The sequence below is a fragment of the Carcharodon carcharias genome (genome assembly GCF_017639515.1).
Source record: "Carcharodon carcharias isolate sCarCar2 chromosome 39 unlocalized genomic scaffold, sCarCar2.pri SUPER_39_unloc_3, whole genome shotgun sequence".
Classification (NCBI taxonomy): Eukaryota; Metazoa; Chordata; class Chondrichthyes; order Lamniformes; family Lamnidae; genus Carcharodon; species Carcharodon carcharias.
Genome location: NW_024470836.1, coordinates 476,808 through 495,401, shown reverse-complemented (window position 1 = coordinate 495,401; position 18,594 = coordinate 476,808). Strand labels below are relative to the sequence as shown.

General features: G+C 58.3%; 2 protein-coding genes across 4 annotated transcripts in view; one reads left to right on the top strand and one right to left on the bottom strand.

Annotated features, from left to right (window-relative positions):
* Nucleotides 1-558: 558 nt before the first annotated feature.
* isoc2 (isochorismatase domain containing 2) lies at nt 559-15,403 on the bottom strand. 2 transcript variants are annotated; one of them, XM_041182342.1, is made up of 6 exons: nt 14,975-15,403; nt 11,579-11,759; nt 9,127-9,339; nt 6,978-7,048; nt 4,783-4,900; nt 559-936 (listed from the first exon to the last, which is right to left on the bottom strand). In XM_041182342.1, the coding sequence occupies exons 2-6, from the start codon at nt 11,708-11,710 to the stop codon at nt 856-858; spliced, it is 615 nt and encodes a 204-aa protein (XP_041038276.1). In that variant the 5' UTR covers nt 11,711-11,759; nt 14,975-15,403; the 3' UTR covers nt 559-855. The 2 variants fall into 2 exon arrangements, with proteins under 2 accessions (XP_041038276.1, XP_041038278.1); XM_041182344.1 differs by lacking the exon at nt 14,975-15,403 and adding an exon at nt 12,523-13,282.
* A 650-nt stretch (nt 15,404-16,053) lies between these two features.
* The window catches only part of LOC121274966 (splicing factor U2AF 65 kDa subunit), a 115,675-nt gene continuing 113,134 nt past the window's right edge, over nt 16,054-18,594 (top strand). For both annotated transcript variants that reach the window (XM_041182340.1, XM_041182341.1), the window contains exon 1: nt 16,054-16,270. In XM_041182340.1, the coding sequence (XP_041038274.1) occupies nt 16,222-16,270 (49 nt within the window). In that variant the 5' untranslated portion in view covers nt 16,054-16,221. The remainder of the gene's footprint in view (nt 16,271-18,594) is intronic.

Here is an 18,594-nt window from a genome sequence, read left to right as displayed (position 1 = left end):
TCATGATCTTATTGACTGATGGAAGGGCTGAGTGACCTACTCCTGCTCCTAATTCTTATGTTTGTAGATCGATGCCAAGCGTCTCCCAGTCTCTCCAGGTGAACGGAAGTCCCTCGCCCATGGGCGATCACTACTTCCTGCTGCTGTTAAAATTTTTTTATTATTATTTACTCTGTAACAGGCTCAAAGGGGCTGAATGGTCCTCCTCCTGTTCCTGTGTAACAGGCTCGAGAAGGGGCTGAATGGGATCCCCCTCCTGTTCCTGTGTAACAGGCTCGAGAAGGGGCTGAATGGGGCCTCCTCCTGTTCCTGTGTAACAGGCTCGAGAAGGGGGCTGAATGGGATCCTCCTCCTGTTCCTGTGTAACAGGCTCGAGAAGGGGCCGAATGGGGCCTCCTCCTGTTCCTGTGTAACAGGCTCGAGAAGGGGCTGAATGGGATCCTCCTGTTCCTGTGTAACAGGCTCGAGAAGGGGCTGAATGGGATCCTCCTCCTGTTTGAACTGCCGGGAGCACAGACTCGAGGCGACATCTGTAAAGGATTGGAGACGAGGAGGAGATTTGCCAGGATGTATTTTTACTCGCACAGCCAACACAACAGTCGGCAGAGCGCTGGGCCAGACTCAGTCCTTACACGTCACGCTAGTATCAGGCCCAGGTGAGGCAGCAGTCGGCGGGCAGGGAGTACACCCGGGCAGCTCACTCTGAAGGCTTGAGAGATGTCTGACCGGGGGGGGGGCGTGAACCGGGCCCAGGCGGACTGGTGGACTTCGCCTGGGGACTCGGGGTAAGGGGTGAAACCGGACCACAGCTCTGCGCTCGGGCAGCGACCCTTCAGTCTTGAGGCGTCCGACCCTTCAGCTGAGGAGGGGGTTCTGACCCTGGAAGAGGGCGATCAGGTTACTGTCAGGTGCTGGCTCCATGATGATCTTCTGCACCTGCAGGAGGAGCAGAGAAACGGTTCAGGCCCCAACATCACAAGCAGCAACGTCACAACAAGAGAGTATATACATCTACCTCCGACAGTGCAGCACTCCCTCAGTACTGGCACCGGGGGGAGTGTCGGCCTGGATTATGGAGCTCAAATCCTAGAGTATATACATCTACCTCTGACAGTGCAGCACTCCCTCAGTACTGGCACCGGGGGAGAGAGTGAGGGCCTGGATTATGGAGCTCAAATCCTAGAGTATATTCATCTCCCTCCGACAGTGCAGCACTCCCTCAGTACTGGCACCGGGGGGAGTGTCGGCCTGGATTCTAAAGCTCAGGTATGGTCTTACCGAGGGATACGGAGACTGGAACTGTGCACGGTGCTCCCAGTGTGGTCTAACCAAGGGATAGAGAGCGGAACTGTGCACGGTGCTCCGAGTGTGGTCTAACCGAGGGATACAGAGAGCGGAACTGTGCACGGTGCTCCGATTGTGGTCTAACCGAGGGATACGGAGACCGGAACTGTGCACGGTGCTCCGAGTGTGGTCTAACCGAGGGGATACCGAGACCGGAACTGTGCATGGTGCTCCGAGTATGGTCTAACCGAGGGGGATACGGAGACCGGAACTGTGCACGGTGCTCCCAGTGTGGTCTAACCGAGCGATACGGAGACCGGAACTGTGCACGGTGCTCCGAGTCTGGTCTAACCGAGGGGGAGACGGAGACCGGAACTGTGCACAGTGCTCCCAGTGTGGTTTAACTGAGGGATACGGAGACCGGAACTGTGCACGGTGCTCCCAGTGTAGTCTAACCAAGGGGGAGACGGAGACCGGAACTGTGCACAGTGCTCCCAGTGTGGTTTAACTGAGGGATACGGAGACTGGAACTGTGCACGGTGCTCCCAGTGTGGTCTAACCGAGGGATACAAAGAGCGGAACTGTGCACGGTGCTCCCAGTGTGGTCTAACCGAGGGATACGGAGACCGGAACTGTGCACAGTGCTCCGAGTGTGGTCTAACCGAGGGATACGGAGACCGGAACTGTGCACGGTGCTCCGAGTGTGGTCTAACCGAGGGATATGGACACCGGGACTGTGCACGGTGCTCCCAGTGTGGTCTAACCGAGGGGGATACGGAGACCGGAACTATGCACGGTGCTCCGAGTGTGGTCTAACCGAGGGGGAGACGGAGACCGGAACTGTGCACGGTGCTCCCAGTGTGGTCTAACTGAGGGATACGGAGACCGGAACTGTGCACGGTGCTCCGAGTGTGGTCTAACCGAGCGATACGGAGACCGGAACTGAGCACGGTGCTCCGAGTGTGGTCTAACCGAGGGGGAGACGGAGACCGGAACTGTGCACAGTGCTCCCAGTGTGGTTTAACTGAGGGATACGGAGACCGGAACTGTGCACGGTGCTCCCAGTGTAGTCTAACCAAGGGATACGGAGACCAGAACTGTGCACGGTGCTCCCAGTGTGGTCTAACCGAGGGATACGGAGACTGGAACTGTGCACGGTGCTCCCAGTGTGGTCTAATCGAGCGATACGGAGACCGGAACTGAGCACGGTGCTCCGAGTGTGGTCTAACCGAGGGGGAGACGGAGACCGGAACTGTGCACAGTGCTCCCAGTGTGGTTTAACTGAGGGATACGGAGACCGGAACTGTGCACGGTGCTCCCAGTGTAGTCTAACCAAGGGGGAGACGGAGACCGGAACTGTGCACAGTGCTCCCAGTGTGGTTTAACTGAGGGATACGGAGACTGGAACTGTGCACGGTGCTCCGAGTGTGGTCTAACCGAGGGATACAGAGACTGGAACTGTGCACGGTGCTCCCAGTGTGGTCTAACCGAGGGATACGGAGACCGGAACTATGCACGGTGCTCCGAGTGTGGTCTAACCGAGGGGGATACGGAGACCGGAACTGTGCACGGTGCTCCGAGTGTGGTCTAACCGAGGGGGATACGGAGACCGGAACTGTGCAGGGTGCTCCGAGTGTGGTCTAACCGAGGGGGAGACGGAGACCAGAACTGCGCACGGTGCTCCCAGTGTGGTCTAACTGAGGGATACGGAGACCGGAACTGTGCACGGTGCTCCGAGTGTGGTCTAACCGAGCGATACGGAGACCGGAACTGAGTACGGTGCTCCGAGTGTGGTCTAACCGAGGGGGAGACGGAGACCGGAACTGTGCACAGTGCTCCCAGTGTGGTTTAACTGAGGGATACGGAGACCGGAACTGTGCACGGTGCTCCCAGTGTAGTCTAACCAAGGGGGATACGGAGACCGGAACTGTGCACGGTGCTCTGAGTGTGGTCTAACCGAGGGATACGGAGACCGGAACTGTGCACGGTGCTCAGAGTGTGGTCTAACCGAGCGATACGGAGACCGGAACTGTGCACAGTGCTCCCAGTATGGTCTAACTGAGGGATACGGAGACCAGAACTGTGCACGGTGCTCCAAGTGTGGTCTAACCGAGCGATACGGAGACCGGAACTGAGCACGGTGCTCCAAGTGTGGTCTAACTGAGGGGTACGGAGACCGGAACTGTGCACGGTGCTCCCAGTGTGGTCTAACTGAGGGATACGGAGACTGGAACTGTGCACGGTGCTCCGAGTGTGGTCTAACCGAGGGGGAGACGGAGACCGGAACTGTGCACAGTGCTCCCAGTGTGGTCTAACTGAGGGATACGGAGACCAGAACTGTGCACGGTGCTCCCAGTGTGGTCTAACCGAGGGATACGGAGACCGGGACTGTGCACGGTGCTCCCAGTGTGATCTAACCGAGGGGGATACGGAGACCGGAACTGTGCACGGTGCTCCGAGTGTGGTCTAACCGAGGGATACGGAGACTGGAACTGTGCACGGTGCTCCCAGTGTGGTCTAACCGAGGGGGATACGGAGACCGGAACTGTGCACGGTGCTCCGAGTGTGGTCTAACCGAGGGGGAGACGGAGACCGGAACTGTGCACAGTGCTCCCAGTGTGGTCTAACTGAGGGATACGGAGACTGGAACTGTGCACGGTGCTCCCAGTGTGGTCTAACCAAGGGATACGGAGACCGGAACTGTGCACGGTGCTCCAAGTGTGGTCTAACTGAGGGGGATACGGAGACCGGAACTGTGCACGGTGCTCCGAGTGTGGTCTAACCGAGGGATACGGAGACCGGAACTGTGCACGGTGCTCCCAGTGTGGTCTAACCGAGGGATACGGAGACCGGAACTGTGCACGGTGCTCCGAGTGTGGTCTAACCGAGGGGGATACGGAGACCGGAACAGTGCACGGTGCTCCGAGTGTGGTCTAACGGAGGGGGATACGGAGACCGGAACTGTGCACGGTGCTCCCAGTGTGGTCTAACCGAGGGAGAGACGGAGACCGGAACTGTGCACTGTGCTCCGAGTGTGGTCTAACCGAGGGATACGGAGACTGGAACTGTGCAGAGTGCTCAGAGTGTGGTCTAACCGAGGGATACGGAGACCAGAACTGTGCACGGTGCTCCCAGTGTGGTCTAACCGAGGGATACGGAGACCGGAACTGTGCACGGTGCTCCCAGTGTGGTCTAACCGAGGGAGGGATGGAGACCGGAACTGTGCACAGTGCTCCGAGTCTGGTCTAACCGAGGGAGAGACGGAGACCGGAACTGTGCACGGTGCTCCGAGTGTGGTCTAACCGAGGGAGAGACGGAGACTGGAACTGTGCACGGTGCTCCGAGTCTGGTCTAACCGAGGGGGGGATACGGAGACCGGAACTGTGCACGGTGCTCCGAGTCTGGTCTAAACGAGGGAGAGACGGAGACCGGGACTGCGGAAGGGGGTTCCCTCTGATTTCGTCACGGTTTTTCCCATCGCTCTGAACGCGCCCTCACCTCTCGGAATCTCGGGTGCCTGGCGTCCTGGAGGAGCTGGAGCAGAGCCCCCTCGCTGGTGGTCAGGAACGCTCCACTCTGCTTCATGCGTGAGAGGGCTATTAACCGATCAACCTGGCTGTGGAGGGATGACAGGTGAGGGGAGATTTTCTTTCGTTTGTCTCTCTCTGGCGCCTGCCACGCAACCCCCCCCACCAACCCCCCCCCCCCCACCCCCCACACCACCACCACCACCCTCAGGACCTCCCGAAGCGTTTCCCAGGGGAACGAGGGGCTTTTTTCAGACGGGCGCTCGGGGACGAGTCAGCCAATTTGTGCACAGCAAGAGCCCACTGACAGCATTAACGTGATAACGAAACCAGATCGGTGGTTTGTTGTTTTAGTTACGTTGGTTGAGGGGTAAATAGAGTCCTAGAGTACGTACATCTACCTCCGACAGTGCAGCACTCCCTCAGTACTGGCACCGGGGGGAGTGAGGGCCTGGATTGTGGAGCTCAAATCCTAGAGTATATACATCTCCCTCCGACAGTGCAGTGATTAGGACAGGTTTGATACATGGTGGACAAGGAGAAGCTGACGGAAGGACTAGGGGGTCATGGATCTCGGACTGTGGCCAGGAGGCACCGAGGGGAAGAATTTACTTCCCACAGCGAGTGGTAACGAGCTGGGATTCGCTGACCCACAGGAAGGTCTAAGAGGAGACGATGAACAATTTCAAATGGAGATTGGCTGGGGACTCGGGGGGAATTAAACCTGCGGGGCGATGGGGAGAGAACGGGGTATTGGGACTGACTGGACTGCTCCACAGAGTGACAGGATTTTGTCCGTGTGGTGTGGGTAAACCCATGGCGCTGTTAGGGAGGGAGTTCCAGGATTTTGTACGTGTGGTGTAGGTACACCCACGGCGCTGTTAGGGAGGGAGTTCCAGGATTTTGTACGTGTGGTGTAGGTACACCCACAGTGCTGTTAGGGAGGGAGTTCCAGGATTTTGTCCCCGTGGTGTAGGTGCACCCACGGCGCTGTTAGGGAGGGAGTTCCAGGATTTTGTCCGTGTGGTGGAGGTACACCCACGGCGCTGTTAGGGGGGGAGTTCCAGGATTTTGTCCGTGTGGTGTAGGTACACCCACAGCGCTGTTAGGGAGGGAGTTCCAGGATTTTGTCTGTGTGGTGTAGGTACACCCACGGTGCTGTTAAGGAGGGAGTTCCAGGATTTTGACCCAGTGACAGTGAAAGAACGGCCGATTTATTTCCAAGTCAGGATGGTGAGTTACTTGGAGGGGAACTTCCAGGTGGTGGTGTTCCCATGTGTCTGTTGCCCTTGTCCTTCTAGCTGGTAGTGGTCGTGGGTTTGGAAGGTGCTGTCGAAGGTGCCTTGGTGAGTTCCTGCAGTGCGTCTTGTAGATGGTACACACGCTGCTGCTACTGTGCGTCGGTGGTGGAGGGAGTGAATGTTGGTGGATGGGGAGCCGATCAAGCGGGGCTGCTTTGTCCTGGACGGTGTTGAGCTTCTTGAGTGTTTGTGGGAGCTGCACTCATCCAGGCAAGTGGGGAGTATTTCATCACACTCCTGACTTGTGCCTTGTAGATGGTGGACAGGCTTTGGGGGGAGTCAGGAGGTGAGTGACTCTCCGCAGGATTCCCAGCCTCTGACCTGCTCTTGTAGCCACAGTATTTATATGGCTGGTCCCAGTTCAGTTTCTGGTCAATGGTAACCCCCAGGATGTTGACAGTGGAGGATTCAGTGAGGGTAATGCCCATTGAACGTCAAGGGGGCGATGGTTGGATTCTCTCTTGTTGGAGATGGTCAGTGCCTGGCACTTGTGTGGGGTGAATGTTACTCGCCACTTGTCAGCCCCGAGCCTGGATATTGTCCAGGTCTTGCTGCATTTGGACATGGGGCTGCTTCAGTATGGAAAACAGAAATACCTGAGAAAAACTCAGCAGGTCTGACAGCATCTGCGGAGAGGGACACAGTTGACGTTTCAAGTCCGTGTGACCCTTCATCTGAACTTCCGGACCTGGTCAATGCAGGAACCCCCCCCAGGACATTTCAGGACAGGGAACGGGGGCAAGAGGGGGAGAAGAGGTGGGCACAGCAGTGCAGAGTTGTTGGGGGGGGGGGGAATGGTCCCGCATAGCAACGTCCAGACCAAGCAGACCTCCCGATCTCTCCGCTGAATGTTCCTGGGGCTTACCTGCGCGATGAGCAGGCGTCGGCGACCACATGCACATCCAGCCCTCTCTCCAGCAAGTCCAGCGCCGTGCTCTGCTCGACAGAGAAGGACAGTTCACTGGCACGTCACCCCGGCAAGTTCGCCAACAGCAGCATCCACTCCCCCCAACCCCCACCAACACACCACCGCCACCCCCCACCCCCCCACCGCCCCTCCCCCCCCACCTCCAACCTTAAAACTTACCGAACAAAATCCTAGTGCTCAAGGCCCACCATTCATCCGGCAGCATCAAACCCAAGTAAAAGGTCCCTGAGACCCTCCTCCACAGGGAGCGATTGTCCCGCACAGCCTCACCCCCGAGGGCGGGGGGGGGGGCGGGGATATCAGGGACACGCGCCCAAAAAGCTCGGTCGGAGAGGGAGGTTTTAAGGGCCGTCTTAAGGGAGGGAGAGGGGGAGGCGCAGAAGGATTTCGGAAGGCAATTGCAGAGCATAGTTACCCCACCCCCCTCAACAAGCCCCAGCACCCAGGCAGCTGAAGACCCGGCCGCCAGTGGCGGAGCGATGGAAATCAGGGGGATGCTCGAGATGCCAGAATCGGAGGTTTGTAGGAGGTTACAGAGATAGGGAGGGAGGGAGGGCGAGGGGCTGTGGAGGGATTCGAACAGGAGGATGAGCAGGACAGGTCCAGCACGGGGTTAGATACAGAGTAAAGCTCCCTCTACATTGTCCCCATCAAACACTCCCAGGACAGGTCCAGCACGGGGTTAGATACAGAGTAAAGCTCCCTCTACATTGTCCCCATCAAACACTCCCAGGACAGGTCCAGCACGGGGTTAGATACAGAGTAAAGCTCCCTCTTCACTGTCCCCATCAAACACTCCCAGGACAGGTACAGCACGGGGTTAGATACAGAGTAAATCTCCCTCTACACCGTCCCCATCAAACACTGCCAGGACAGGTACAGCACGGGGTTAGATACAGAGTAAATCTCCCTCTACACTGTCCCCATCAAACACTCCCAGGACAGGTACAGCACGGGGTTAGATACAGAGTAAATCTCCCTCTACACCGTCCCCATCAAACACTCCCAGGACAGGTACAGCACGGGGTTAGATACAGAGTAAAGCTCCCTCTACATTGTCCCCATCAAACACTCCCAGGACAGGTCCAGCACGGGGTTAGATACAGAGTAAAGCTCCCTCTACATTGTCCCCATCAAACACTCCCAGGACAGGTACAGCACGGGGTTAGATACAGCGTAAAGATCCCTCTACACTGTCCCCATCAAACACTCCCAGGACAGGTACAGCACGGGGTTAGACACAGAGTAAATCTCCCTCTACACTGTCCCCATCAAACACTCCCAGGACAGGTACAGCACGGGGTTAGATACAGAGTAAATCTCCCTCTACACCGTCCCCATCAAACACTCCCAGGACAGGTACAGCACGGGGTTAGATACAGAGTAAAGCTCCCTCTACACTGTCCCCATCAAACACTCCCAGGACAGGTACAGCACGGGGTTAGATACAGCGTAAATCTCCTTCTACACTGTCCCCATCAAACACTCCCAGGACAGGTACAGCACGGGGTTAGATACAGAGTAAATCTCCCTCTACACCGTCCCCATCAAACACTCCCAGGACAGGTACAGCACGGGGTTAGACACAGAGTAAAGCTCCCTCTACACTGTCCCCATCAAACACTCCCAGGACAGGTACAGCACGGGGTTAGATACAGAGTAAATCTCCCTCTACACTGTCCCCATCAAACACTCCCAGGACATGTACAGCACGTGGTTAGATAAAGAGTAAATCTCCCTCTACACTGTCCCCATCAAACACTCCCAGGACAGGTACAGCACGGGGTTAGATACAGAGTAAATCTCCCTCTACACTGTCCCCATCAAACACTCCCAGGACAGGTACAGCACGGGGTTAGATACAGAGTAAATCTCCCTCTACACCGTCCCCATCAAACACTCCCAGGACAGGTACAGCACGGGGTTAGATACAGAATAAATCTCCCTCTACACCGTCCCCATCAAACACTCCCAGGACAGGTACAGCACGGGGTTAGATACAGAGTAAATCTCCCTCTACACCGTCCCCATCAAACACTCCCAGGACAGGTACAGCACGGGGTTAGACACAGAGTAAAGCTCCCACCATTATACAAGCCTGTGTCTCGATGCCACATAGGATGACTGACTGCAGCTTGGTCAGGGAGCTGAGTTCTGCCTCCACCTCGGGGGTGAGCATGCTGAAGCAGGTCTTTTCGAACTTCCTCAAACCCTCAGCTCCCAGCTCTGGTACCGTAGGCCCCAGACCTCTGGGGTACTGCTCTGTTACAATCACAGGGATCTCCAGCACCTTGGATGCCTGTGGGAGGGGAGGTCAGAGTTTAAACCACAAGAGGAAGATTGGAGAATAGCGGTCACAGAATGACAGACGGAGAGAGAGAGAGAGACAGAGAGAGAGAGAGAGACAGAGAGAGAGAGAGAGACAGAGAGAGAGAGAGAGACAGAGAGAGAGAGAGACAGAGACAGAGACAGAGAGAGAGAGAGAGAGAGAGAGAGAGACAGAGAGAGAGAGAGAGAGAGACAGAGACAGAGACAGAGAGAGAGAGAGAGAGAGAGAGAGAGACAGAGAGAGAGACGCACAGAAAGAGAGACAGAGAGAGACAGAGAGACACAGAGAGAGACAGAAACAGAGAGAGAGAGAGACACAGAGACAGACAGACGGAGAGAGAGAGAGACAGAGAGAGGGAGAGAGGGGGAGAGAGATACTGACAGAGAGAGAGAGACAGAGAGATACTGACAGAGAGAGACAGAGAGAGAGAGAGAGATACTGACAGAGAGAGAGAGGGAGAGACAGAGAGATACTGACAGAGAGAGAGAGGGAGAGAGAGAGAGATACTGACAGAGAGAGAGAGAGAGGGAGACAGAGAGAGTGACACAGAGAGGCTCCCCCACCCCCCCGCTCCAGAATACACTCTACAGTACACTTCCCATTATCCCTCCCATCCTGGGTAAGAGGAGGGGGGATGTGGTGAAGACAGGACCATCGCACTCTCTCTCTCCCCCCGTCTCTCTCCTTTCCTCTTCCCGCTGTTTCTCTCCCCCTCTCTGCCCGTATATATCTCTCTCCCTCTGTCTCCATCTCCACGCTGCCTCTCACTTTCTCCCCCTTCCAGCCTCTGTTTCTTCTGCTTTCCGGCTGTGCCAGCCCATCTGGCTCTTCCTCCCACCTCCTACGTCGCTGTCACCTTCTGTTCCCTGTCTGTCCTTTCCCGTCTCCCTCCTTCATCCTCCCCAGCTATTCCTCACCCCCTCCCCCTTCTCACCCCCTCCCCCCTTCTCTCCCGCACCCCCCTTCTCTCCCCCCTCCCCACCCGCTTCTCTCTCCTCCCTCCCCCTTCTCACCCCCCTCCCCCTTCTCTCCCCCCTCCCCCGTTCTCACCCCCCTCCCCACCCGCTTCTCTCTCCTCCCTCCCCCTTCTCTCCCCCTCCCCCCTTCTCTCCCCCTCCCCCCTTCTCTCCCGCACCCCCCTTCTCTCCCCCCTCCCCCGTTCTCACCCCCTCTCCCCTTCTAACCCCCCTCCCCACTTCTCACCCCCCTCCCCACCCGCTTCTCTCTCCTCCCTCCCCCCTTCTCACCCCCTCTCCCCTTCTAACCCCCCTCCCCACTTCTCACCCCCCTCCCCACCCGCTTCTCTCCTCCCTCCCCCCTTCTCACCCCCCTCCCCACCCGCTTCTCTCTCCCCCCTCCCCCCTTCTCACCCCCTCTCCCCTTCTAACCCCCCTCCCCACTTCTCACCCCCCTCCCCACCCGCTTCTCTCTCCTCCCTCCCCCCTTCTCACCCCCTCTCCCCTTCTAACCCCCCTCCCCACTTCTCACCCCCCCTCCCCACCCGCTTCTCTCTCCTCCCTCCCCCCTTCTCACCCCCTCTCCCCTTCTTAACCCCCCTCCCCACTTCTCACCCCCCTCCCCACCCCCCCCCTTCTCTCCTCCCTCCCCCCTTCTCACCCCCCTCCCCCCTTCTCACCCCCCCCCTCTCCCCCTTCAAACCCCCCTCCCCACTTCTCACCCCCCCCCCCCACCCCTTCTCTCTCCCCCCTCCCCCCTTCTCACCCCCCTCCCCACCCGCTTCTCTCTCCCCCCTCTCCCCTTCTCACCCCCTCCCCCCTTCTCTCCCCCTCCCCCCCCCTCACCCTCTCCCCCCCTCCCCCCTTCTCTCCCGCACCCCCCTTCTCTCCCCCCTCCCCCGTTCTCACCCCCTCTCCCCTTCTACCCCCCTCCCCCACTTCTCACCCCCCTCCCCACCCGCTTTCTCTCTCCTCCCTCCCCCCTTCTCACCCCCTCTCCCCTTCTAACCCCCCTCCCCACTTCTCACCCCCCTCCCCACCCGCTTCTCTCTCCCCCCTCCCCCCTTCTCACCCCCCTCCCCACCCGCTTCTCTCTCCTCCCTCCCCCGTTCTTACCCCCCTCCCCACCCCTTCTCACCTCCCCACCCCCCCCCTCCCCCCCCCCCCCCCCCCCCCCCCCCCCCCCCCCACCCACAACCCACCCCCCACCTCCCGACCCCACTCCTGACCCCGGGCCCAGCCCCCAACCTCACCTGAAGCATCCGGGCTGATACAGCCACGATCTGGGGGAAGTAGGCCACATTGGGACGGAACTTCTCCTGCATGTCGCAGAGGAAGAGGGCGCAGCCCCTCGTGCTCAGACGGCCAATACTTCGTGCAGCCATGGCCCTCGGGGTGGGGGTGGGGGGGAACGATGCCTCGTGACCCAGGAACCTGCACAGGGAGAGGATTGGGGAAATCAGTCAGAACCATTCAGCCCCTTCTCCAGCCTGTTACACAGGAACAGGAGGAGGCCCCATTCAGCCCCTTCTCCAGCCTGTTACACAGGAACAGGAGGCGGCCCATTCAGCCCCTTCTCCAGCCTGTTACACAGGAACAGGACGAGGCCCATTCAGCTCCATCTCGAGCCTGTAAGACAGGAACAGGAGGAGGCCCCATTCAGCCCCTTCTCCAGCCTGTTACACAGGAACAGGAGGAGGCCCATTCAGCCCCTTCTCCAGCCTGTTACACAGGAACAGGACGAGGCCCATTCAGCCCCTTCTCCAGCCTGTTACACAGGAACAGGAGGATCCCATTCAGTCCCTTCTCGAGCCTGTTACACAGGAACAGGAGGAGGCCCCATTCAGCCCCTCGAGCCTGTTACACAGGAACAGGAGGAGGCCCCATTCAGCCCCTCGAGCCTGTTACACAGGAACAGGAGGAGGCCCATTCAGCCCTGATTGATCAGCCAATGTAGGAGAGGCTGCAAATGGATGAAAGTTCCTTTGGAATCTGCTCCCCGTTCATCCCCCTCGCTCCCTCCCCCCCCCATCTCCCTGTAAACGTTTCCCCTTTGAGTATTTCTCCGATTTCCCCTTTTTTGAAAATGCCGATTGAATCTGCTTCCACCGCCCTTTCAGGCAGCGCCTTCCAGATCACAACAACTCCCCGTGTTTAAAACTAAACCTTTCCCCCTCTCCGCACCCCCACCCCTCACCTTTTCCCGGTCGCCCTCAATCTGTGTGTCCCTCTGGCTCCCGACCCTCCAGCCACTGGAGACAGTTTCTCCTCATCGACCCACCCGTTGCAGACCCTTCCCGATTCCGAGCGCCTCGATTCGATCTCCCCCTTCACCTTCTCTGCTTCCGAGGAGAACGAGGAAACCCCCGGCCCCTCCCGGTCTCTCTCTCTCTCTCTCCGCGCGGAATGAAGTCAGCTGTGCCCCAGGATAACTGGTCAGGGAAATCTCCTCTGCACCCTGCCCCCACACCGCCTGAATCCCGAAGCGTGCGCTGGCCAGAATGGAGAGTAAATCGTGGTGCAGGATTTTGTTCAGCTGTGAAATATCACGCGCTCTGCTCACAAAATTGCGATTCTCCCCGCTTCCCCCAAACAGCGCGGGCTCAGCTTCTGAGTGCAGAGGTTGGAGGTGTCACAGAATCGTTATGGTGCAGGAGGCCACTCGGCCCATCCTGTCTGCACTGGCTCTCCAAACGAGCGTCGTGAGCCAGCGCCACTCTCCTGCCTTTTCCCCTTGCACGTTGTTTCCATTCGAGTAACCGTCGACCGTTCTCTCGGACGCCTCGATCGAACCTGCCTCCAGCGCACTTCCCAGGCCGCGTCTTCCAGACCCGGACCGCTCGCTGTGTGAAGAAGTTTCTTATTCCTCACGTCGCGTTTGCAAATCCGCTTCAACCCGGTGCCCTCTCGTTCTCAATCCTTGTATGAGCGGGAACAGTTTCTCTCCCACCTACTCTGCCCAGCCCCCCCGTCATTTTGAACGTCTCAATCAAATCTCCTCTTAACAATCCAATCGCCTATCGTCCGCCTCGATTGACCCTGTCTCCCCAACACTCTCAGACAGTGCATTCCAGATCCTAACCACTCGATTGACCCTGTCTCCCCCAAACTGTGTGTTCCAGACCCTAACCACTCGATTGACCCTGTCTCCCCCACACTCTCAGACAGTGCGTTCCAGATCCTAACCACTCGATTGACCCTGTCTCCCCCACACTCTCAGACAGTGCGTTCCAGACCCTAACCACTCGATTGACCCTGTCTCCCCCACACTCTCAGACAGCGCGTTCCAGACCCTAACCACTCGATTGACCCTGTCTCCCCCACACTCTCAGACAGTGCGTTCCAGACCCTAACCACTCGATTGACCCTGTCTCCCCCACACTCTCAGACGGTGTGTTCCGGATCCTAACCACTCGATTGACCCTGTCTCCCCCACACTCTCAGACAGTGCATTCCAGACCCTAACCACTCGATTGACCCTGTCTCCCCCACACTCTCAGACAGTGCATTCCAGACCCTAACCACTCGATTGACCCTGTCTCCCCCACACTCTCAGACAGTGCGTTCCAGACCCTAACCACTCGATTGACCCTGTCTCCCCCACACTCTCAGACGGTGTGTTCCGGATCCTAACCACTCGATTGACCCTGTCTCCCCCACACCCTCAGACAGCGCGTTCCAAGTCGCAGCTGAGATGCTGCGGGACCGGACGCAGTGGGTGGGTGGGTGGGGGTGTGAGAATTTCGGCATCTCCCGACCCACCACCGCCAGTCGACAAGCTCATGGCTGACGCCCTACCCGATGCCATTTTCCCGCACGAACCCCGGGCGCCTCCATGCTTTTATTGTGGGTGCATTGGGCCCATTAAACAGGAGGAGACCATTGGCACAGCAAGATCCCACTGAGGTGGCTTTCAGTAATTTGCAATAATCATCATGTTGAGCAATCACTTTTTTGGGGGGGTGGGACGCAGGCAGGGCTCCCAGTCACCCCCCGCCCCCCCCCGGGGTCTAGGTTCTGACATATGCACTTGCTGGGTTGGGCCCAATTTACCCATAGGATGGTCAAAATGTGGCCCATCCCAGCAAAATGGCCGCCCCTGCCGCGGGAGTCCTCCGGGCGGAGTCGCTGCTGCCGGCGGCCGCCGCGGCGGTGGCGTTGCGTCCTCTCTTGACCTCCACCCCGCCTCCTTGGCGTCGACTCTTGGGGGGGGGGGGGGAGGAGGCGAACTGCGAAACGCGCGTGCGCACAATCCGGGTCCTTCCCCCAAAATTCCCCTATCTCCACCCCCACCACCCCACCCCCCCCCCCGACCAAAAAAAAACCCAGCGCTCGTGCGCCGGCGCAGACCATCGGCCCTCCCAATTCTCCCGTCGGTCAGCCCAGTCAGCGCAGGCGCACTGCCTCGCATTTCCCCGCTCGGTGCTGCCAAGTTCTTTCGACGACCTTCGGTCCTTCCAACGCTTTGGAAGAAAAATTCCAAATAGTGTCCGTCCTCCACCCCCCTTATGTCCTAACTACACAGGTTCCTTTTCTTTTGTTCCCCCCCCCCCCGCGTTTTAATTTGGACATCGAGCTTCAATCTCCCGATTCCGCCCTCACTAAGTCACTCTATCTCTCTCTCTCTACTCCCCACGCCCTGTCCTTACCCGCTCTTCGCACTCTTAGGTCCTCCCAGCTTCGGCGGATGAGTCCTCCCAAGGGGTGTGCGCAGGCGCGCAGAGCGGTCCTCCCAGGGGTAGCGCGCAAGCGCCGAAAGCGGTCCGCCCCCGGCTCTACGGCTGAACGGGGGCTGTCGCTACGACGCATGCGCGGCCGCTCGTTCTTCTTTGGCCCTCCTCCCACGGGGACAGGCACGCTTCCTGACGCGCAGGCGCCGAACGTCCAACAGTTGCGTCGTCTACTACCCCCCCCCCAAATACTCGCCTACGGCCTGACCGCGCATGCGCCACGGTTGAGGATCTAGTGCGCAGGTGCATCGAATGTCGGTGCTCCATTAACCCTGTCCTCCCAGCACTAGTGCGCAGGCGCCGACCTTTCGTCGTCTTTTCCTCCTCCTCCAGCCTGATCGCGCTTCTCTCAGGTCCTGGCGCGCAGGCGCACATCTTCTCCGTCCCTCCCCCCCTCCCCCTTTTCCTCGGCTCAGGGCCGAGTACGCAGGCGCCGACCGTCGCTCCTCCCGTTTATTTCCAAACCCACTCCCCCACCCCCCGGTCCCGCTAATTTCGGTCCTTCCAGCTTCAGGTCGGAGGCGCGCAACCCTCCTAGCGCCAGGGAGCAGGCGCGCAGTCATCCGGGGCGGTCCTCCCACCGCCAGGGCGGCAAGCGGTGCGCCCCGCTCCCCCACCCCACCCCAGGAGCGCCAGGGCGCAGGCGCGCGGCCCTCCTAATACCGCCCTCCCACCGCCAGGGCGGCGGCCGCGCTTCCCCTCCACGCTGGGCGCAGGCGCGCGGCACACACACCCCCCCCCCCCCCCCAAACATATACACACACACACACACACACACACACACCACTTGCGGCCCTCCCACCGCCAGGGCGGCAGGCGCGGGAGCCCTCCGGCCCGGTCCTCCCAGAGCCAGGGCGCAGGCGCGGGGCCCTGAGTCCTCCCAATCGGTCCTCCCAGCGCTTGGCGGGGCGGCGTGTGCGGCTGCGCAGTTTGGCCTCCGTGTGTGTGTGTGTGTGTGTGTGTGTGTCTCAGTTCACCTCCTCCCCCCCCCCCTAACCTTCCCCTCCCCCCACCACCACCCCTCCCCCTATCGAAATTTGTGGAGCGCAGCGTGGAGCAGAGAGAGAGAGAGAGGGAGAGATATAAATATATATAAATATATTACGAGATAAACTCCCCGTCCTTACACCAGCCGAGAGGAAAGCGGCCGCCGAGCGGAGGGGATCATGTCCGAGTTCGACGAGTTCGAGAAGCAGCTTCACGAGAACCGGCAGGGTGAGTACGAGAGGCAGGCTTCAGGGCCTAGTCCACCCCCAAAACACTCATTAAACCCTTCAAACCCCCTCACAGGGGGAGGGTTCCAGGCTTCAGGGCCTAGTCCACCCCCAAACCACTCATTAAACCCTAAACACCCCCAATAAACCCCCTCACAGGGGGAGGGTTCCAGGCTTCAGGGCCTAGTCCACTCCCAAAACACTCATTAAACCCTAAACACCCCCAATAAACCCCCCTCACAGGGGGAGGGTTCCAGGCTTCAGGGCCTAGTCCACTCCCAAAACACTCATTAAACCCTAAACACCCTCAATAAACCCCTTCACAGGGGGAGGGTTCCAAGCTTCATGGCCTAGTCCACTCCTAAAACACTCAATAAACCCTTCCACCCCTAGTAAACCCTCTCACAGGGGGAGGGTTTCAGGCTTCAGGACCTAGTCCACCCCCAAAACACTCATTAAACCCTTCCAACCCCCAAAAAACCCCCTCACAGGGGGAGGGTTTCAGGCTTCAGGGCCTAGTCCACCCCCAAACCACTCATTAAACCCTAAATACCCCCAATAAACCCCCTCACAGGGGGAGGGTTCCAAGCTTCAGGACCTAGTCCACCCCCAAAACACTCATTAAACCCTTCAAACCCCCAAAAAAACCCTCACAGGGGGAGGGTTTCAGGCTTCAGGACCTAGTCCACTCCCAAAACACTCATTAAACCCTAAACACCCCCAATAAACCCCCTCACAGGGGGAGGGTTCCAAGCTTCAGGGCCTAGTCCACTCCCAAAACACTCATTAAACCCTAAATACCCCCAATAAACCTCCTCACAGGGGGAGGGTTCCAAGCTTCAGGGCCTAGTCCACCCCCGATACACTCAATAAACACTCACTAAACCCTTCAAACCCCCCAAAAAAACCCTCACAGGGGGTGGGTTCCAAGCTTCAGGGCCTAGTCCACCCCAAACGCTCAATAAACCCTAAATACCCCCAATAAACCCCCTCACAGGGGGAGGGTTCCAGGCTTCAGGGCCTAGTCCACCCCCAAAACACTCATTAAACCCTAAATACCCCCAATAAACCCCCTCACAGGGAGAATGGGGCAGGCTTCAGGGCCTAGTCCACCCCTGAAACACTCAATAAACCCTTCAAACCCCCAATAAACGCCCTCACAGGGGGAGGGGGCAGGCTTCAGGGCCTAGTCCACCCCTGAAACACTCAATAAACCCTTCAAATCCCCAATAAATGCCCTCACAGGGGTAGGGGGTAGGCTTCAGGGCCTAGTCCACCCCCAAAACACTCATTAAACCCTTCAAACCCCCAGTAAACCCCCTCACAGGGGGAAGGGGGCAGGCTTCAGGGCCTAGTCCACCCCTAAAACACTCAATAAACCCTAAATAAACCATTCCACCCCCAGTAAACCCTCTCACAGGGGTGGGTTCCAGGCTTCAGGACCTAGTCCACCCCCAAAACAGTCATTAAACCCTTCCAACCCCCAAAAAACCCCCTCACAGGGGGAGGGTTTCAGGCTTCAGGACCTAGTCCACCCCCAAAACACTCATTAAACCCTAAATGCCCCCAATAAACCCCCCTCACAGGGGGAGGGATCCAAGCTTCAGGGCCTAGTCCACCCCCAAACCACTCATTAAACCCTAAACACCCCCAATAAACCCCTTCACAGGGGGAGGGTTCCAAGCTTCAGGGCCTAGTCCACTCCTAAAACACTCAATAAACCCTTCCACCCCCAGTAAACCCTCTCACAGGGAGAGGGTTTCAGGCTTCAGGACCTAGTCCACCCCCAAAACACTCATTAAACCCTTCCAACCCCCAAAAAACCCCCTCACAGGGGGAGGGTTTCAGGCTTCAGGACCTAGTCCACCCCCAAAACACTCATTAAACCCTAAATGCCCCCAATAAACCCCCCTCACAGGGGGAGGGTTCCAAGCTTCAGGGCCTAGTCCACCCCCAAACCACTCATTAAACCCTAAATACCCCCAATAAACCCCCTCACAGGGGGAGGGTTCCAAGCTTCAGGACCTAGTCCACCCCCAAAACACTCATTAAACCCTTCAAACCCCCAAAAAAACCCCTCACAGGGGGAGGGTTTCAGGCTTCAGGACCTAGTCCACTCCCAAAACACTCATTAAACCCTAAACACCCCCAGTAAACCCCCTCACAGGGGGAGGGTTCCAAGCTTCAGGGCCTAGTCCACTCCCAAAACACTCATTAAACCCTAAATACCCCCAATAAACCCCCTCACAGGGGGAGGGTTCCAGGCTTCAGGGCCTAGTCCACCCCCGATACACTCAATAAACACTCACTAAACCCTTCAAACCC